The sequence below is a fragment of the Lampetra fluviatilis genome, chromosome 9 (assembly GCF_964198595.1).
Source record: "Lampetra fluviatilis chromosome 9, kcLamFluv1.1, whole genome shotgun sequence".
Classification (NCBI taxonomy): Eukaryota; Metazoa; Chordata; class Hyperoartia; order Petromyzontiformes; family Petromyzontidae; genus Lampetra; species Lampetra fluviatilis.
In genome coordinates, this window is record NC_136283.1 from 12,620,058 (window position 1) to 12,635,880 (window position 15,823).

Consider the following 15,823-nt stretch of genomic DNA (forward strand, 5'->3'; position numbering starts at 1 on the left):
AGTGTGGGTTGGTGAAGAGATGAATATTTCAGGACCGGTTCAAATGTCACTCCGCACGAACGTTAACATTGCAGGGGGAAAATCGAAACTCATTCGGATCGATGGGCGCTGAGTGCAGTGTGTTTACCACTGCGCCACCACCCCACCCCACCCCACCCCGGGTATCATTCACCTTCGCCTTGAATCAAGGATCCCGCACGTTTGAGGATCTGTCACAAATTAAGGTGCGAGATGAGCGATCGACGTCCGAGGAAAGGGAACCCAATTAGAACACTTTTGAGGTCGCGATGCGGAGCAAAGGATCGTTGTAGAGGCTATGTGTCCCCTACCCCTCTTCCCTCCAAGTGCTGCTTGCTTTAGATCAATCGTGCGACCCTGAACTCAATCGTGTTCAGTCCGGACGACGTGGGTTGCCTTCAAAGCGGTCGCTGAGCGGATCGAGATAACGGCGAGGAACGCTGCGGTGACTGGAGGCATCCTCGCATCCACGCTTAGACGAGTTGGGGGGGGGGGGGTCGGGCCGCTATGATACTCGAGTGCGTGTGCTACACGTGAGTGTTTTGACCGTGTGTGTGTAAGTGTGTGTGTGTCTGTGTGTGTGTCTGTGTGTGTGCTGTGTTGTGGGGGAGCGGTAGAGTGGCGGTTAGCGCTACGCTGCGCTACGAATTCGGTGGCCCGAGTTCGATTGCCAATCGCGGCCAACACCAGTGACGACTATCTAAACCGGTCCTGGGTCTCCCCTAGGTCGACGCAGCCGCAAATGAGTACTTGGTGCGGTGTGTAAACATCGCCACTGGGGAGGCAAAGGCGTAGTTCTGGCCACCCACCCCTTCGTGTACCGTGTCGGGCTTCATAGGTGCTCGCTAACAGCACTTGCCCCAACAGCATGTTAAGGCTATACGGAGGATCTTTGTCTGTGTGTAATGTGTTTGTGACTCGTGTGTTTGTGAGCGCGTGTGTGTGCTGTGCGTTTGTGAGCGTGCGTGCTGTGTGTGGATGTGTGCTGTGTGTATGTGTGTACGTGCTGTGTGTATGTGTGTACGTGCTGTGTGTACGCGTGCGCGTGCTGTGTGTATGTGTGTGCGTTAACCCGATGCTAAGAGGGGCTAAATGTGCTGAGGTTGGCGTGTCTAGAGCTACACTCTCAACAACAAAAACAAGTCGTGACTTCGTAACAGGATGATTTCGTGACGCATTAGGGCACATGAGAATGTACGGCGAACATCAGTGACGAGTGAAAAAATGACTGAACCGTTTCGGTGGTCACTCTCCATCTTCACCCACTCACACGAAACCAACTTGGTGAAGTATGGTCAACCCCACCCCCTCCCTCCCATGACCGTAAAGGCGTAGGGGAAGCCTTTATCCAGCAGTGGATTCACGAATGGGGACTATTACACCCCGGCCCCCACTCCCCCCCGCACGCCCGCCCCTGCCGAGGCGTCTGCGTGTACCTCTGCGGAATAGAGAGCCGCCGTGATGGCACCGTTACTATTTACAGCCTCCTCTGCCAGGCTTGCCCTTCGTTGTCCCTGTGGGCCGGTGCCATCGGCCCGCCGAGTCTCATCGCATCGCATTGTTGCGGTGTGTTGCCATTGTCAAGGCTTGTCAAGGCTGCTGATGTCTATTGCTGCGTTCACATTGCCAAGTGCCTCTCTCCGTGTGGCTGAGCTACGCCTGACACGCTAAACGATAGCGTCTATAGGGGGACGGCTAACCCCGTGACGGCTATTCCGTAGGCCGTATATTTGACAGCCAGCCCGTTCAGACGATACGCTATAGGATATAGTCCATAATTTCTATCACAGCGAGTCCATCGATTCGAGAAGGTAGAAGCTAGCCAGGTACAATACACAGATTCAAACACATATTAATAATCTTGATTTGAAGCTTTCGTGATTGCAGGAATCCATACTCTTTGGTTCTTTCGGTAAAGTCCCGTAGGTATAAAATAAAAACACATTAATAAGCCTCGTATGACAGATAGAAAGTTATATTTAAGGTGTATAAACTCAACACATTTGTCAATAACACTGCCTTAAAAGGAAACCCACACTATGTATGTTCGGATTCTTTCGCACCGTACGTAGCCGACCGTGCTAATCGGAGGTGCACTCGCTCTTTTGCCGGAAATAATAATAATCGTAGATGACGTTTCGGGCAAAGGCCCTTCATCAGAGCACATGTGCTGCTATAGGTGGCAGCTAACCCACCGCAGCTGTTACCTATAGGCATCTATCTTGCTGGCATCTATCATAACACACGTGCTTCGAAGAAGGCCTATTGCCCGAAACGTTGCCTATATGTTTCCACTTAAGGCCACGGTTTTATTGCCGATGTGTCGGAGTTATTATTAATATTATTATTTTCGCTTGTGCAGCATATGCCAACGCAGCAGTACCTTCAAACGATGTGTTCGGAATGTATCTGCAGGGGTGACAACAGTTAGCTTGCCAGCCCACAAGCGGTTGCTGATCTCAGACACGACGAGTCTGCTCTCGTTATTCTTTGAATCTATGAACACACAGCGCTCCGTGTCGATGTCTTCTCTCAGAGTCTAGGTGCCAGTGAGCATCCTGTCCTGTCCTGTGCGCGCGTTCCGGAGGTTCCCCCGGCAGCGATCAGCACCGTGGACTCACCCGACGTGCTTCTCTCTCAAGCGCAGCGTCTCGCTCTTCTCGTACACTTGCACGTAGCCGCTCATTGTGAATGACTCAGCGCTCTTACACGTGCGTCCGTCCGTGCGTCCGTCCGTCCGTCCGTCCGCGCGTGCGTGCGTGCGGTGTGTGGCTGTGTGCTAAATTGTATGTATCTGTGCGTGTGTATAGGACTGTGTGTGCGTGTGTCAGAGTGTGTTTATGGGATATAGTATGTGTGTGATATATAATGTGCGTGTGTCTATGAGACAGAGCGCGTGTGTGCGTGCGCGTGTGATGGAGAGACTGTGCGCGTGTGTGCTGCTCGGCAAAGGCAGCGCGTTAAGTTGCTTGGGAGGCGTGCGAGTCTGTGACCTCACATGACGAGTGGTATGTGTATATATAACGTCAGCGTCAGCCCACCAGCACCACCAACGGGGTTCCGTCGCACTGGGATTCTTCTACCCCCCCCCACCCACGCAAGGGGTAGGGAGGGTGGTGGGAGGGGTCAGAGTGGAGGTGGAAATGGGGAGATGGGGCCAGTCATGTTTGCGCATTCAAACGGTATCAAAGTGAATACATAGTTGTACATATTTGATGGGAATGAAATGTTAACACTGCATAACAAGTGAACAGGCAAAGGGTCTGGTTTGCCACGTCTAAATTGTAGAACATGTCGGTTTATGCCACACCATCAGCCATGGTCAATCCGCTGCTGGATGAAGGCCTCGCCAAGCCATCGCTATCTCTCTCGGTCCTGTAATCCACCGAGCACCTACACACCAGCTGATTTCATCTCTCCTTCTCGACCGGTGGACGTGCCCTCCGAGATGTTAACTCCCTCGCCTGGTATACAGGAGGTCGTGGGTTGTATCGACACCCCGACTCCTGTATATGTGTAGTTTGCATGCTCTCCCCGAGGTCGCCTGGATTTTTTTCTCCACGTCCTCCAGTTTTTCACTCCACATTTAAAATCAACGTGCGTTTCGATTATTTGGCTACTATAAATTTCCGCATGTTAAGCCACTGCTTTGAGCTGTCATTTGTGGCCAGGACGCTTATGAAAATGAGCTATATAGCTCAGTGGGTCTTACCTGGTAAAATACAATTTAAAAAAAAATATGGTTTAGTTTTCGTTTAGATTTCCGCGTCCGAAAATCTAAACCAAAACTAAACCATATTTTTTTGGAGCAAGTGTCGAGAACCCCCCTCACCCCACCCACAGCCTCTGTCCACTCAGAAAGATAAATGTTCACACCACAGTTCGTCGATCGGCCGGTGGGGTCAAGTGTGACCACTTCCACCTCTAGCCAGAGTGGAAAAGTAGACCAAATACGCTTTAGCGGTGTTCTCCAGAGTTCCCTTCAGCGGGCACCGTTCCGCCAGCAGTGGTACATCGATTACAGGGCTGCACCTTTACCTGACACGAGCAATTCAATTAGTCTTGTCGAGGAAGTCTCCGTGCTGATGCTGCGAAGATGGTTTATTTTTTATCCACAGCTCAAGCTTTCAAGGAGCAGTATTGAGTCTCCCACGCATCTGTCCAAACTCTAGTGCACGGTAACGTCCCTGTTGGAGGGTTTTTCCCCCAGGATGCAGCAGAACTCTGCATCAGCAGTACCCAGTGCACGTTGCTGTGCGGGTGTTTGCTGTTGGGGAAGGGAACGGTTTTAAGGGGTCAGGGTTCATCAGGCATTTGCTCACGCCGAGTTGTCCATTGAACGGCGCCTATTCAACGCCAATAAAAAAACAAATACGACGCTCAAGCAAGCAGCGATACACATTGAGAGAGAAATTGTTGTGTGCAGACTCGGGTCTGTGACAATGGAAGTTATGTCGTCCTCATGAGTCATGGCATATCCATTATTGCACGAAACAATCACTGAAATCCTGAGTGCGAATTCAGGTAAAAAAAATAACCCGTAAAAACAAAGTTTTTCACTATAAATCCTTTATATGCGTGTTCAATGGGCCACAACCCAGCCCACATTGGTCTTTGAAACGGGCGGCTAGAGTCCTCTCGTCCTCTGGCTTGAGATGGCTGCCACCTATGGGTCAGATGATTGCCTGCCACCATTAAGCAATTGGTAATTAAATATAAAAAAAATTTTACCTAAAAAGTGTAAAATTTTGGAAAAACTTTTCACGAAAATAAATTTTCACGCACAACGAGTCTGTGTGCAAAATGTCAGCTCGATTGGATCACGGGTAGTGGGTTAAAAACGACCGAAAGATTTGCATGGGCGTAAGCGCGCAAGCAAGCAAGCAAGTGAACTTAATATAAAGGATTAACAAGTAAACCCGTAAAAACAAAGTTTTTCACTCTAAATCCTTTATATGCGTGGCGGCTAGAGTCCTCTCATCCTCTGGCTTGAGATGGCTGCAATCTATGGGTCAGATGATTGTCTGCCAGTATTAAGCAATTGGTAATTAAATATTTAATTTGTTTTCCCTAACCAGTGTAAAATTTTGGAAAAAAAATTTCACGAAAATTAATTGTCACACACAACGAGTCTGTGTGGAAAATGTCAGCTCGATTGGATCACGGGAAGTGGGTTAAAAAACGAGCGAAATATTTGCACGGTCCTAAGCAAGCAAGCGAACTTAATATAAAGGATTTAAAATATATTCGCCTGTGGAGGACGCGGGGATCGATCCCGCGACCTTTGGCATGGGAAGCGAGGGCGCTACCAACTGCGCTACTCCGCCACGGCCTGTGGAGGGGTTACGCTCTGGGCTCTTACACTCTGACGTTCAGCCAAAGCCATGAATGCGTTCTATTTGAATATATGTAAAATCATTTTTTTTGCCTAAAAAGTGTAAAATTTTGGGAATTTTTTTTCACGAGCAATAATTGTCTGGCACAACGAGTCTGTGTGGAAAATGTCAGCTCGATTGGATCACGGGAAGTGGGTTAAAAAACGACCGAAAGATTTGCACGGTCCTAAGCAAGCAAGCAAGCACGCAAGCAAGCAAGCAAGCACGATAACTTAATATAAAGGATTTATAAAAAGAACAGGTTCTCAAGTTTCGATTTAAAGCTTTCGTAACAGCAGGGATTCATATTCTTGGTTCTTTCGGTAAAGTCACGTCGAAGGGAAATAATAAAATAGTAAAATTTTAACAATTTAATTTTCACGACGTTTCGATTGCAACACAAACAATCATCTTCAGGTTCTCAAGCGTAGTGAGTTGATCTCAGTCCGCTCAACAATGACTCCACAATATCATCATCATCATCACCAGACATGATCTATTCTTGTGAAAGAGTTGTTCAGCTCAAAATTCATCAGTGGTCGTCCTCTCAGGGTGAGCTCTCTCATTTGGCCACCATTGTGTCAACAATTTCGTCCACAGGTCATCATTTAGGTGTACAGAAATGTCGTCTCATGTACTGGACATTGTGAGCAGGTTTGAGCTTCCTTTTCTCCCAGTTACAATAAAATAACCCCTATTACAATGCTTCATTAACAACGTCTATGCATACTCTTGGTTCTTTCGGTAAAGTCACGTAGAAGGGAAATAATAAAATAATAAAAATAAAACATAATAAAATAAAATTCTCACGACGTTTCGGCCACAACGCAAGCAGCCGTCCTAAGGTGAAGAAACAGAGCTGTTGGAAACACAGCGTCCTATTGAACACTGCTAAGCTTGGCAGCGTGTTTTAAGCTAGGTGGGAGGAGGAGAGAGCCTTGACAAAGGAGTTTACATATCAACAGAGGAATTTAGCATATTAATGACAAATGCAGATTTGGGGTTTGTCACTCCTTGCGGAATGTGTAGGCGGTGGGGGGTCTCAAAGTCATAGTGTGCTAGTGTATTATGTAGGATTAGCAGTAATAAAGGGAGGGAAATTTTAATAATAAAGAACTGCAGCTAGTGCAGTATGTGAAAAACAAAACAGTAGAACCAAGAATATGAATCCCTGCAGTCACGAAAGCTTTAAATCGACAAAAAGTCTATGCACACGTTTATTAACACATGCACCAACTTGACACTTTATTCGGACACAGGAGAGACGTCTAAGTGCTCTCGAACAGCAGACTATGTGTTCATCTATTCATCTCATTACATCAAAAAATCTGAGTATCTCCTATACAACCCATTGGTCACTATGAGACCTCCTTTACCAGTGGCAAAATATAGTAACAGGTTTTTACCCTTTCAACTGGTACAAAAACTGACACCTTTATACAAGGCATTATGTTTGCAATAACCTCAACACAAGCAGTCAAAATGCAAACAAAAAGAAACACCAATGGAGACTAGGCTCTAAGAAAAGCTGTTTCGGGTGTGGACCAATCACCTTCAAGGACCGTGCATATCATTATCATCATCAGAGTTGTTTATTTTTGTTTGCATTTTGACTGCTTGTGTTGTGGTTATTGCAAACATGATGCCTTGTATAAAGGTGTCAGTTTTTGTACCAGTTGAAAGGGTAAAAACCTGTTACCATAACCCATTGGTCAGCACGGTCTTCTGGGAGTGAATAATTTTAGCAGCATTGATCCAGTACAAGCAAACCTGGACAAGTTTCGACATGCAGTATATCATCAGCAGAGTTAGGCTTGCTTAAATTAATTCTGGCGAGCTGCCATAGGTTGCAGGCGAGGCCCCTGTCTTTAAGATATGGATCCTAGTTCGACGCAAATTTAGAAAATAAGTTTGCGTGTACTTTGGATGCGTGTAATGCACACTTCACTGAACGCCTGTGCGGATCTGAGGCAGCTATAGCAGCTCGAGCCAGCTATTCCCTCCTCCCAGGGCTTGATTCCTCAATGCACTTTGTCCGCATCGCTGGTAGACTGGAGATGCCACGTGACTTAGTCGCCACGGCCATAGGGGAGCGGTATACTGGGTGTGGTGTGCCGGATTTGGAAACATATTCTGGGTCGTCGATCTGGCGATCTGGACAGAGCCGGTTGAAATTATTCCCTGTGGGCTGTGCCTCTAAACACTCTGCATTATGCAGCTCGTAGTGGTGGCCTATAAATATTGGTAATAATTTATATCATTTATCCGGCAACGGTGGAGTGGTGGCGAAAGTGGCTAGTGTACTGTGCTACGAACACAGCTATAAAAGTATTTGGCTGCTATAAATTTCCACGTGATAAGCCACTTTATTGGGCTATGATTTGGGGCCGGTCGCTTCTGAAAAAAAGTTAAATGCTCAGTGGGCCTTGCCTGAGTTCGATTCCCGTCTACGGCTAACAACAGTGGCTGGCGAGTCATATCCAAACTGTTCGAGGCCCTCCCAGCCCTTCACTAACCCGCAGTGACCAGCGCGCTGAAGTATGATCAAACAACCCTCGTGGTCAATGCCTTCATCCAGCAGTGGCTTGACAAAGGGCTGTAATTTAATAAAATACAGCTAATACTCATAAACATTTTTTCAGGAGGATCCTGCATTCGGATGGTCGGCACACGCCATTAATTAGTGTCTGGCTTCATGCGGGAGAAAACCGGAGTGCCCGGAGAAAACGCCATCACAGCTGTGTACGAGCGGGGGTGGCACTCAGCACTGCCAACACCTGGAGAGCATCCATACATCCGAGTGATGCCCAGGTTCTCTCCCTGCTTGGCTTCTGAGGTCCGGCGTATTTCATCGTGAATTTTGTCGCAGGCGGTTAGAATACGATTGCATCACAAACTCCTGCACGTTCTGGCAATTTCCAAATGTTCACATTTATAAATAACAAATTGCAGCCGCTTGCCAATCCACTGCTTGACACGTGCCTCCCCACCGCGTTTCGGTCACGAGGGTTGTCTGACCATACTTCACCACGCTGATCCAGTGTAGATCTGCTACAGGGGTGGGGCGAGCGGTCGACTGAATCGGTCTCGTTAGATGTCGCTCGCCAATGGAATTAGCCGTGGCCGGGACTCAAACTTTAGCGGGTGGCGTGTTTCATAGCCGCGCCCTCACTTCCCCCCACCCCCACCCATGATATAATATTATACTGTATGTAGCTCACAACTCTCTATATATCAGCGCTAGCGCTGATCCTTGGAGTAACATTTGCATATGAAAGCCACTCACTGACAGTGGTATCCGTATCACGTGTCTCCTGGATACGCGATACCTGGACGCCAAAGCCACGTGGCATTAAAGTCGACACCCGACACTGAAACAAACACGGCCAATTGGCGGTTCTGCATTCTGGCCGCGGGATTACCATCTGCACCGCAAACACGCAGGTTCAAGTCGATTGTTTTAGTTCGAACCAGGTGAGAACCCTATACCAGCCCGCAGTGAGCATGTGCTGAAGTATGGTCATAACCCACGCGACTGCGCAGTGTGCAGATGCCCTCATCCAGCGGTGATTAAATATACGCAACAACTGACTATGGACTGAGCCGACTGTTGGTACCCTGCTGCGTATTTAACTTTCCTTTTTCAGAAATTTCTATTGAATTCAAATCCACCAGATGGAATTTGGTCTGCCGAGTCTACCGGCTTAATACAATTCCGCCACAAAAGACACAATATTCTTTAAGGCCTGTTAACTTCCTACATATGATTTTTATACTCTTGGGGTTTTTACAATTTTATTTGGTTTTATCACTAGCCTGCGTGGCTTTATTCGTGTTTTTTTCCCGTGGTTTTGTTTTTCCTTTATGCATTTTATTTCTGTGTTTAGCTCTGTACAGCGCGTTGTGACCTCCGGTGAAAGTTGTAAATGACGTCTGTAAATTATCCTGGTTGAAGGGAGGAAAACGCGGACTCCAAAGCTCAATGATTTGTGTCCACAAATACGTAGTTATCTCATATCAACCACACCTAAACACTTTGAGGGTGTCCTGGCACCGACAACACCCACAGTGCCACGTTTCTGACGTGCGTGTTTTTGCACACGTTCTGATTATTATGGAAACTGAAAAGAGTCACGGTTCACTTGTGTACGTTATGATTTGCATTGATATTATTGTTGTTAAAGAGTGCAAGCCATGAGACTCATCTCAACCAAGCTCGCTATAAGAAAGCCGTATGGCGAATCCACCTGTTCCATCTGTATGGGATAGAGTGTGGCTCCCATGCACCCGTGGGGTTTTATCCGGGTGTCCGCTCCCATATTTTGACCCTCATTAATTGGCCGATAACACCTTCATATGCAGACGACCGCAGAGCTTGGAGATTGGGGGGCGGGGGGGGGGTGGCGCCAGGTCACTTCCTGGCTGCAGTCTTCCTGCTCGCCTGTGGTTCCTCCTCCCGCTTCTGAGTCGTCCTCTCTTCGTCTGCTTCTGAGAGCGACTACCACGTGGTGGCCACGTGCTACAAGGCGACATTATAGGCACTGCCAGCTAGAGTCACCGGCGCATCAATGGCCACTGTCAATAATCAGAACGACCGCAGGCAACAGAGCTCAGAAGAGACGTGCGCACATTGATTTTTTTGCGGAGATGTTACTCTATGTTCATAGGGCGCCTCATCTAGAAGGCGCTTTGAGTGTTTGAAAAGCGGTAAGAAACATCGAGTGATTTATACGTGTTCAACTGATCGAGTGATTTAGCTGGCAAGGGCAGTGAAAGTGCCGAGGAATGAGTCACCGTAGCAGAGGGCACATGGGAGTCGCGAAAGGGAAGAGGGGGGAGGAGAGTGGTCACTGCATCGCGCGCTTTCAGATTTCAGATGCGTTTCTGCGGCCGTATGGGACACTCGATAGTAGGAAGCCACCGGAGCTATGCACCTTTACATCTAGATTGAAAACTCATTTCTTTAAAATTGCTTTTTTGTGTTTCGTTTGTTGTCCTTCACCCGCACCTCCGATTAGCGCGGTTGGCTACGTACGGTGCGAAAGAAGTTCAACGTACGTACGTAAATACGAAGTGGGTGAGGGGGTGGAATAGGAAGGGAATGTACAATGGAGAAAAGCTAAGAAACATGGAGGATTGGGAAGGAACAGATGAAAGGGGGAGGAGGGTGAAGAAGGGAAACAGGAGCGAGGGCAGCATGCAGGAGCGGTGTCATCTTGAAAACCGATGAGCGATCTGGCCTGTGCGTTTTATCTCGCGCTGTGCCCGGAACAACAATGCGCAGCAGTCATGAACCACTGCCTCGAGACTCGCGTTGCGCCCCCGTGTGACGCCTCTTCATCTCGCCCTGCAGAGCAGAGGTCGCAAACGGGTTTTGATTCCTTACCCGTACCCGTACCCGGCCGCACCAGGGTCGCAAACGGGTACCCGTACCCGTACCCGGGCGGGTACGGGTAGGGTACGGGTATTGGGTACCTGATTGCGACCTCTGGGATGAAGCCATGTTGCAGGCGCAGGGTGGGTTGATTCTAGGAACTTGAATTGTGAGAAGAGACAAGACGTTGGGAAATGAGTGACAAACGGTTACTCACAAGTGACTCACGGTCTACCCGTACCCGTATCTGGCCGCACCAGGGTCGCAAACGGGTACCCGTACCCGTACCCGGCCGGGTACAGGTAGCCGGGTATCGGGTAGGGTACGGGTATCGGGTACCCGGTTGCGACCTCTGCTGCAGAGCGAGGAGATCGTTGGGGGGCACCGTGCTCCCGTGTCGAACTCGTCGTTTTCCCATGGAGGTGGAGGAGGCAGCCTTTTGCTCGTCGGTGCACGCATCGTCACAAGCTCTGGCCAAAGCTCATGGAACAATTGCCCAAACAAAACAAGCAGCGTAGAATTCTAATTAAAAAAGAGAGACTTGAGACGCAACGACATTGTAATTTTATACAGGATTTCAAAGCGCTGTACAGGACACAGAAGCAACATGCAATTAGCACAAACATAATATTATTAATACATTTAAAACATAATTTACTAAATGAATTAAAAGTTTAATAAGCGAAAGCGTATAAACAGGGTTTAAAACGCATTTTTACATTTTTTTTAATTACAACTTTCGTGACTGCAGGAATTAATATTCTTGGTTATTTCGGTAAAGTCAGGTAGATAGAAAATAAAAACATTTTAATAGTATTTTTATTTTCTATCTACGTGACTTTACCGAAAGAACCAAGAATATACATTTTTAAAATGTCTACAGACTCGGAAATCGCTGATATCTCGTGGAAGAGCGTTCCATAGCCTGTGAGCTACACGGGGAAACGCTCGGTCACCCATAGACCGAAACCTCGACCTGGAAATGCAGAGAAGATCTGCATCACGCAGATTTTAGGGACATTGAGAGGACATATGGGTGCAGCGTGTCAAAGATGTAGGCTGGGGCAAGACGGTTCACTGCTTTGCAAGTTAACAATATAATATTAAACTGTATTCTACGTGAAACTGCAAACCAGTAGAACCTGAAAACCGAAAGAACCAAAGAGTACAGTGCAGTGAGGCCAACACGGGTGCAGTATGTGAATGTGTTCTGGTCAACACCTTAGCAGCCGCATTTTTAACATTCTGAAAATTGGTAAACACCTTCTTAACCAGGCCAGAGAGTGGTAAGACATTACAATCGTCTATGCGAGATTAGATGAAGACATGGACCAGCTTTTCTGCATTTGAGGCAGAGAGACGGGGTCGGATACGGGAGATATTCCGAAGATGGAAAAATGAAGTCTTTGTGATCATTTTAATGTGAGCCTTATAAGAAACACTGGCACATGATTTGCAAATCTGTGAGCAACTAACGCTATGCTGCAACACAATTTGTAAAGCCTTGCCACGCGATCTTATCACAAGGCACTGTGCTCAATTCAATAAACGTGTGAGTTCTTGTTTGTTGTGCTCGCATGAGTACGGCACTCTCCTTTTATCTTCTCTTTCCGGGCTTTGGAACTGCCTGCCACAGCCTTGCCATCTGGCTCAATTCAATACTTATTTCAGTTCTAATCTGCGTAGAGTACTTATCACTTCGTCCAAAGACGTGCCATGGAGAAGAGGACTGAAGAAGCAAGATACCATGGACTATACGATCATTAGTACTTGAGTATGTTTTCCGCTGCTGGCTTCTTTGAGTTATAGGTTTTTGTATGGGTCTTTGTTGAACTTCTTTCACACCGTATGTAGCCTAACCGTGCTAATATGAGGTGCGAGGGAAGGACAACAAACTAAATCTAAAAAGCAGTTCTAAAGAAATGAGTTTTCCATCTAGATGATTTCAAAGTGCAAAGCTCCAGTGGCTTCATAACATCGGAAGGAAGAGCGTTCCAGACGGCCATCGAAGCGCATCTGAAAGCACGCGATGCGGTGACCGTATTTGTTCGATGGTTAGCCAAAAGCCCACTGCGAGGATGACCGGAGTTTGCGTGATTATTTTTGATCCTTGACGAGATCAGCAAGGAATTGTTGGTTTATTTTTAGGCAAGCACGTTGTGTGTAATTAGCACAACCTTAAAATCTAGTCGTTCAGCCAATGCAGCTCCGCTATTGGGCTTGCGTTCAACAATTGAACAATTGCGATTAAAAAAGGGGACCTCCCCAACTCCCTCCCCACCATCTCCAATCCAAACGCCCCCCCCCCCCCCTAAAAGTCACTCAGACACTCGCCACTGCGAAAGCAGCTGATGGAAGTCAGACTTCGCTCGGCGCGTGGTCGGAGTCGGGTGTCGTGGACTCGTGTTTCGTGCGTGTGTGTGTTTGCGACAGGTGCAGATCCAAAGATCCTCCGGTACAGACTCTTGGGGCGCTTTATGTTTGCGAGCACCTATCAAGGGCCGACGCAACACACGAAAGGTGTTTGGGCTAGAGCCGTGAGTGATGTTCGTTCAGAGCCTAGAGTGCATGATGTAAACACTATGACGATTACACAGGCATGCAAAATATCTCGCAGCGAGTGTATGTGATGCGATCGTGCAGTGATCAGTGCGCTACGTTGTAAAACCGGTGATCTGAGTTCCATGTTAGGCCAGGGACATTTAAATCAGTCGCGAGTTACATCTGAAGCGGTTTTGAGCGCCCCACCTTATCCACCCACGCTGACGCTGTTGGTGAAGTATGGTCTCAAAGAAAACTCCGTGACGATCACGGCGGGGCTGTACGTGATCGTGTTGGTCGTATTGCTGCGGGTACACAGAACGGACATTGTGATCTGTTGTGCGGGAGATTGGCTGGCAGCAATGGAGCGTGGCGTGAGAGATAATAACAATTTCAACATGGAACGTTGTTGTTGTTGCCAGTATTAAACTATGAAACAATAAGAATAGGTCGTACCCTTTCCATGGTATAGCTGCTAACCCCGAGCTAGAAATGCCCTGATTGTGCATTGTCTTTGTGCTTGTTCGCATTTTGGCGACCTCTGGTCTGACACTGGTAGTGAGGCTGTCTCTGGTGTGGGCCAAGCAGTTTCAAAGGCAATGTAATGCATTATACATTATTATCATGTTTTTATTTGCATGTTCACCACAAGTACGTACGATTAATGCAGACATGATTCATTGCAAAAGGTTTCTATTTGGTGGTGGAACATCTTAACACGTGCTGTTTTATTTCTAGAAAGGGTAAAACCCTATTCTTATTTTTTTTATAATAAAACATTCGTTCCAAAACATTATTGTAATAAAACAACAAACCGCCCCCGCACCCACCCACCACGCATTTGTGTAAACTGCTTGTGCAGTCCTGGCAAAAGCAGCATCACCAAAATAGTTTGGAATTAATCAAATAAAAACTCACGACGTCTATTTCACTCCGTGTACTTTATACAAAGCAATTAAACAAAACAGAGGCCCTCAGGTGCTCGGACCCGGTCACCCCACCTCGTGCGTGGGAGTGAGCATGGATTGTGGGAGATGGGTTGGGGGGGTACAGAGAGCCAAGATGGGTCAATGCCTGGGGTATGGAAATTTGCGGCTCTTGAAGGATTTGCATTGTGACTTTAATCACATTCATTGCGGCTCATCAAATACAGGGATGGGGGGAGGGGGTAACGAATTCGAAATAAATTGCTCTTATTGTTATGTTGATTACCCCCCCCACCGCCCTGGTCTATGCCAAGAGTAGCCAAAGGCGGACCCATGGAGGCTATTAACGAAAACATGTTTGTTTATTCATTTATTTTACAGAAGAGTATTCTTGCACCTGGGATGTGTGGCCAGTTCCATTAATGAGCGTTTGTATTGGTGAGGGCGGAAAGCGGAGAACCCGGAGAAAAACCAGGACACAGTAAAAGTATTCACCGTAGTCACACCACGAAGCCCCACGCCTACAACACCTGGCAAGCACTGCATCGAAGCGCTAACCAGGCTCAAATATACTTAGCTTGCGAGATCCCACTATATGTTTTGATGCAATGCGATGTTCATCAAAGGCATACTTTTAGAGACGCAGACCTTATTATCTTAGCTGGTAAGGCCCCATCGAGCTAAGTGGCTCTTTTACAAGGACAATCACAGCCCAAGTTACGAGACATTTTTGTGTGTGTGTTTGTGCCAACTTACAAGAGTAAAAAAAAACAACGAAAATGTTGACAGCGAAACGCTACAAAATAGTACCATTTATGTATAATAATCCAATATTTTTGTTCCCTGTACTCCAATTGAAAGACAAAACAGATACATGCGTCTCCTTCATATGGCTCTCAACATAACATCAATAATAGTGCAGCATGCTTTTTTCAATAGCCCATCGACCCCAACGGAACTTCTGCTGCTGCTGTTGTTGTTACAAGTGACAAGCAAAAAAATCATTTCGCACGAATGCCACGTGCTCATAATGTCGCAATCAAATCACAACAATGGAGTTATTCTCTAGATCGACTCACACAACCTCCGCGTTCTCCGTGTTCAGTACAAAATAAAAGATCAAAACACGCCTAACCACTGTTGTCTGTGTGGAATGAACAATGCGTGTCGCCGAGTGGACGAACGTCGCCTCGCCTCCATAATTTCACGACGTGAATTGTGAGCGAACATGATGTGCGCATGTTGAACTTCCTCCGCACCGTACGTAGCCAACCGTGCTGATCGGAGGTTACGGGGGAATGACAACAAACTCAACACAAAAGGCAGTTCCAAAGGAATCAATAAGCACATCACAACAATAAAGCAATTCCAATGTGTGAGAACAAATCTATAATGTAGATAACAACCAATGAAAAACATCAACCGCAAGAAATAACTTTAAGCGATGAGAGCGAAATATGACATTTGTTTTCATCCAATATTAATTTGTATGTACGTTGAACTTCTTTCGCACTGTACTCAGCCAACTGTGCGAATCTGAGGTGTGGGGGAAGTACAACAAACTAAACACAAAAGGCAGTTCTAAAGGA

General features: G+C 47.0%; 1 protein-coding gene across 2 annotated transcripts in view; it reads right to left on the reverse strand.

The window, feature by feature from the left end:
• LOC144934221 (ethanolamine-phosphate phospho-lyase-like) overlaps positions 1-3,031 on the reverse strand; it is a 45,705-nt gene extending 42,674 nt beyond the window's left edge. For both annotated transcript variants that reach the window (XM_078859827.1, XM_078859828.1), the window contains exon 1: positions 2,640-3,031. In XM_078859827.1, the coding sequence (XP_078715953.1) occupies positions 2,640-2,704 (65 nt within the window). In that variant the 5' untranslated portion in view covers positions 2,705-3,031. The remainder of the gene's footprint in view (positions 1-2,639) is intronic.
• Positions 3,032-15,823: the final 12,792 nt, after the last annotated feature.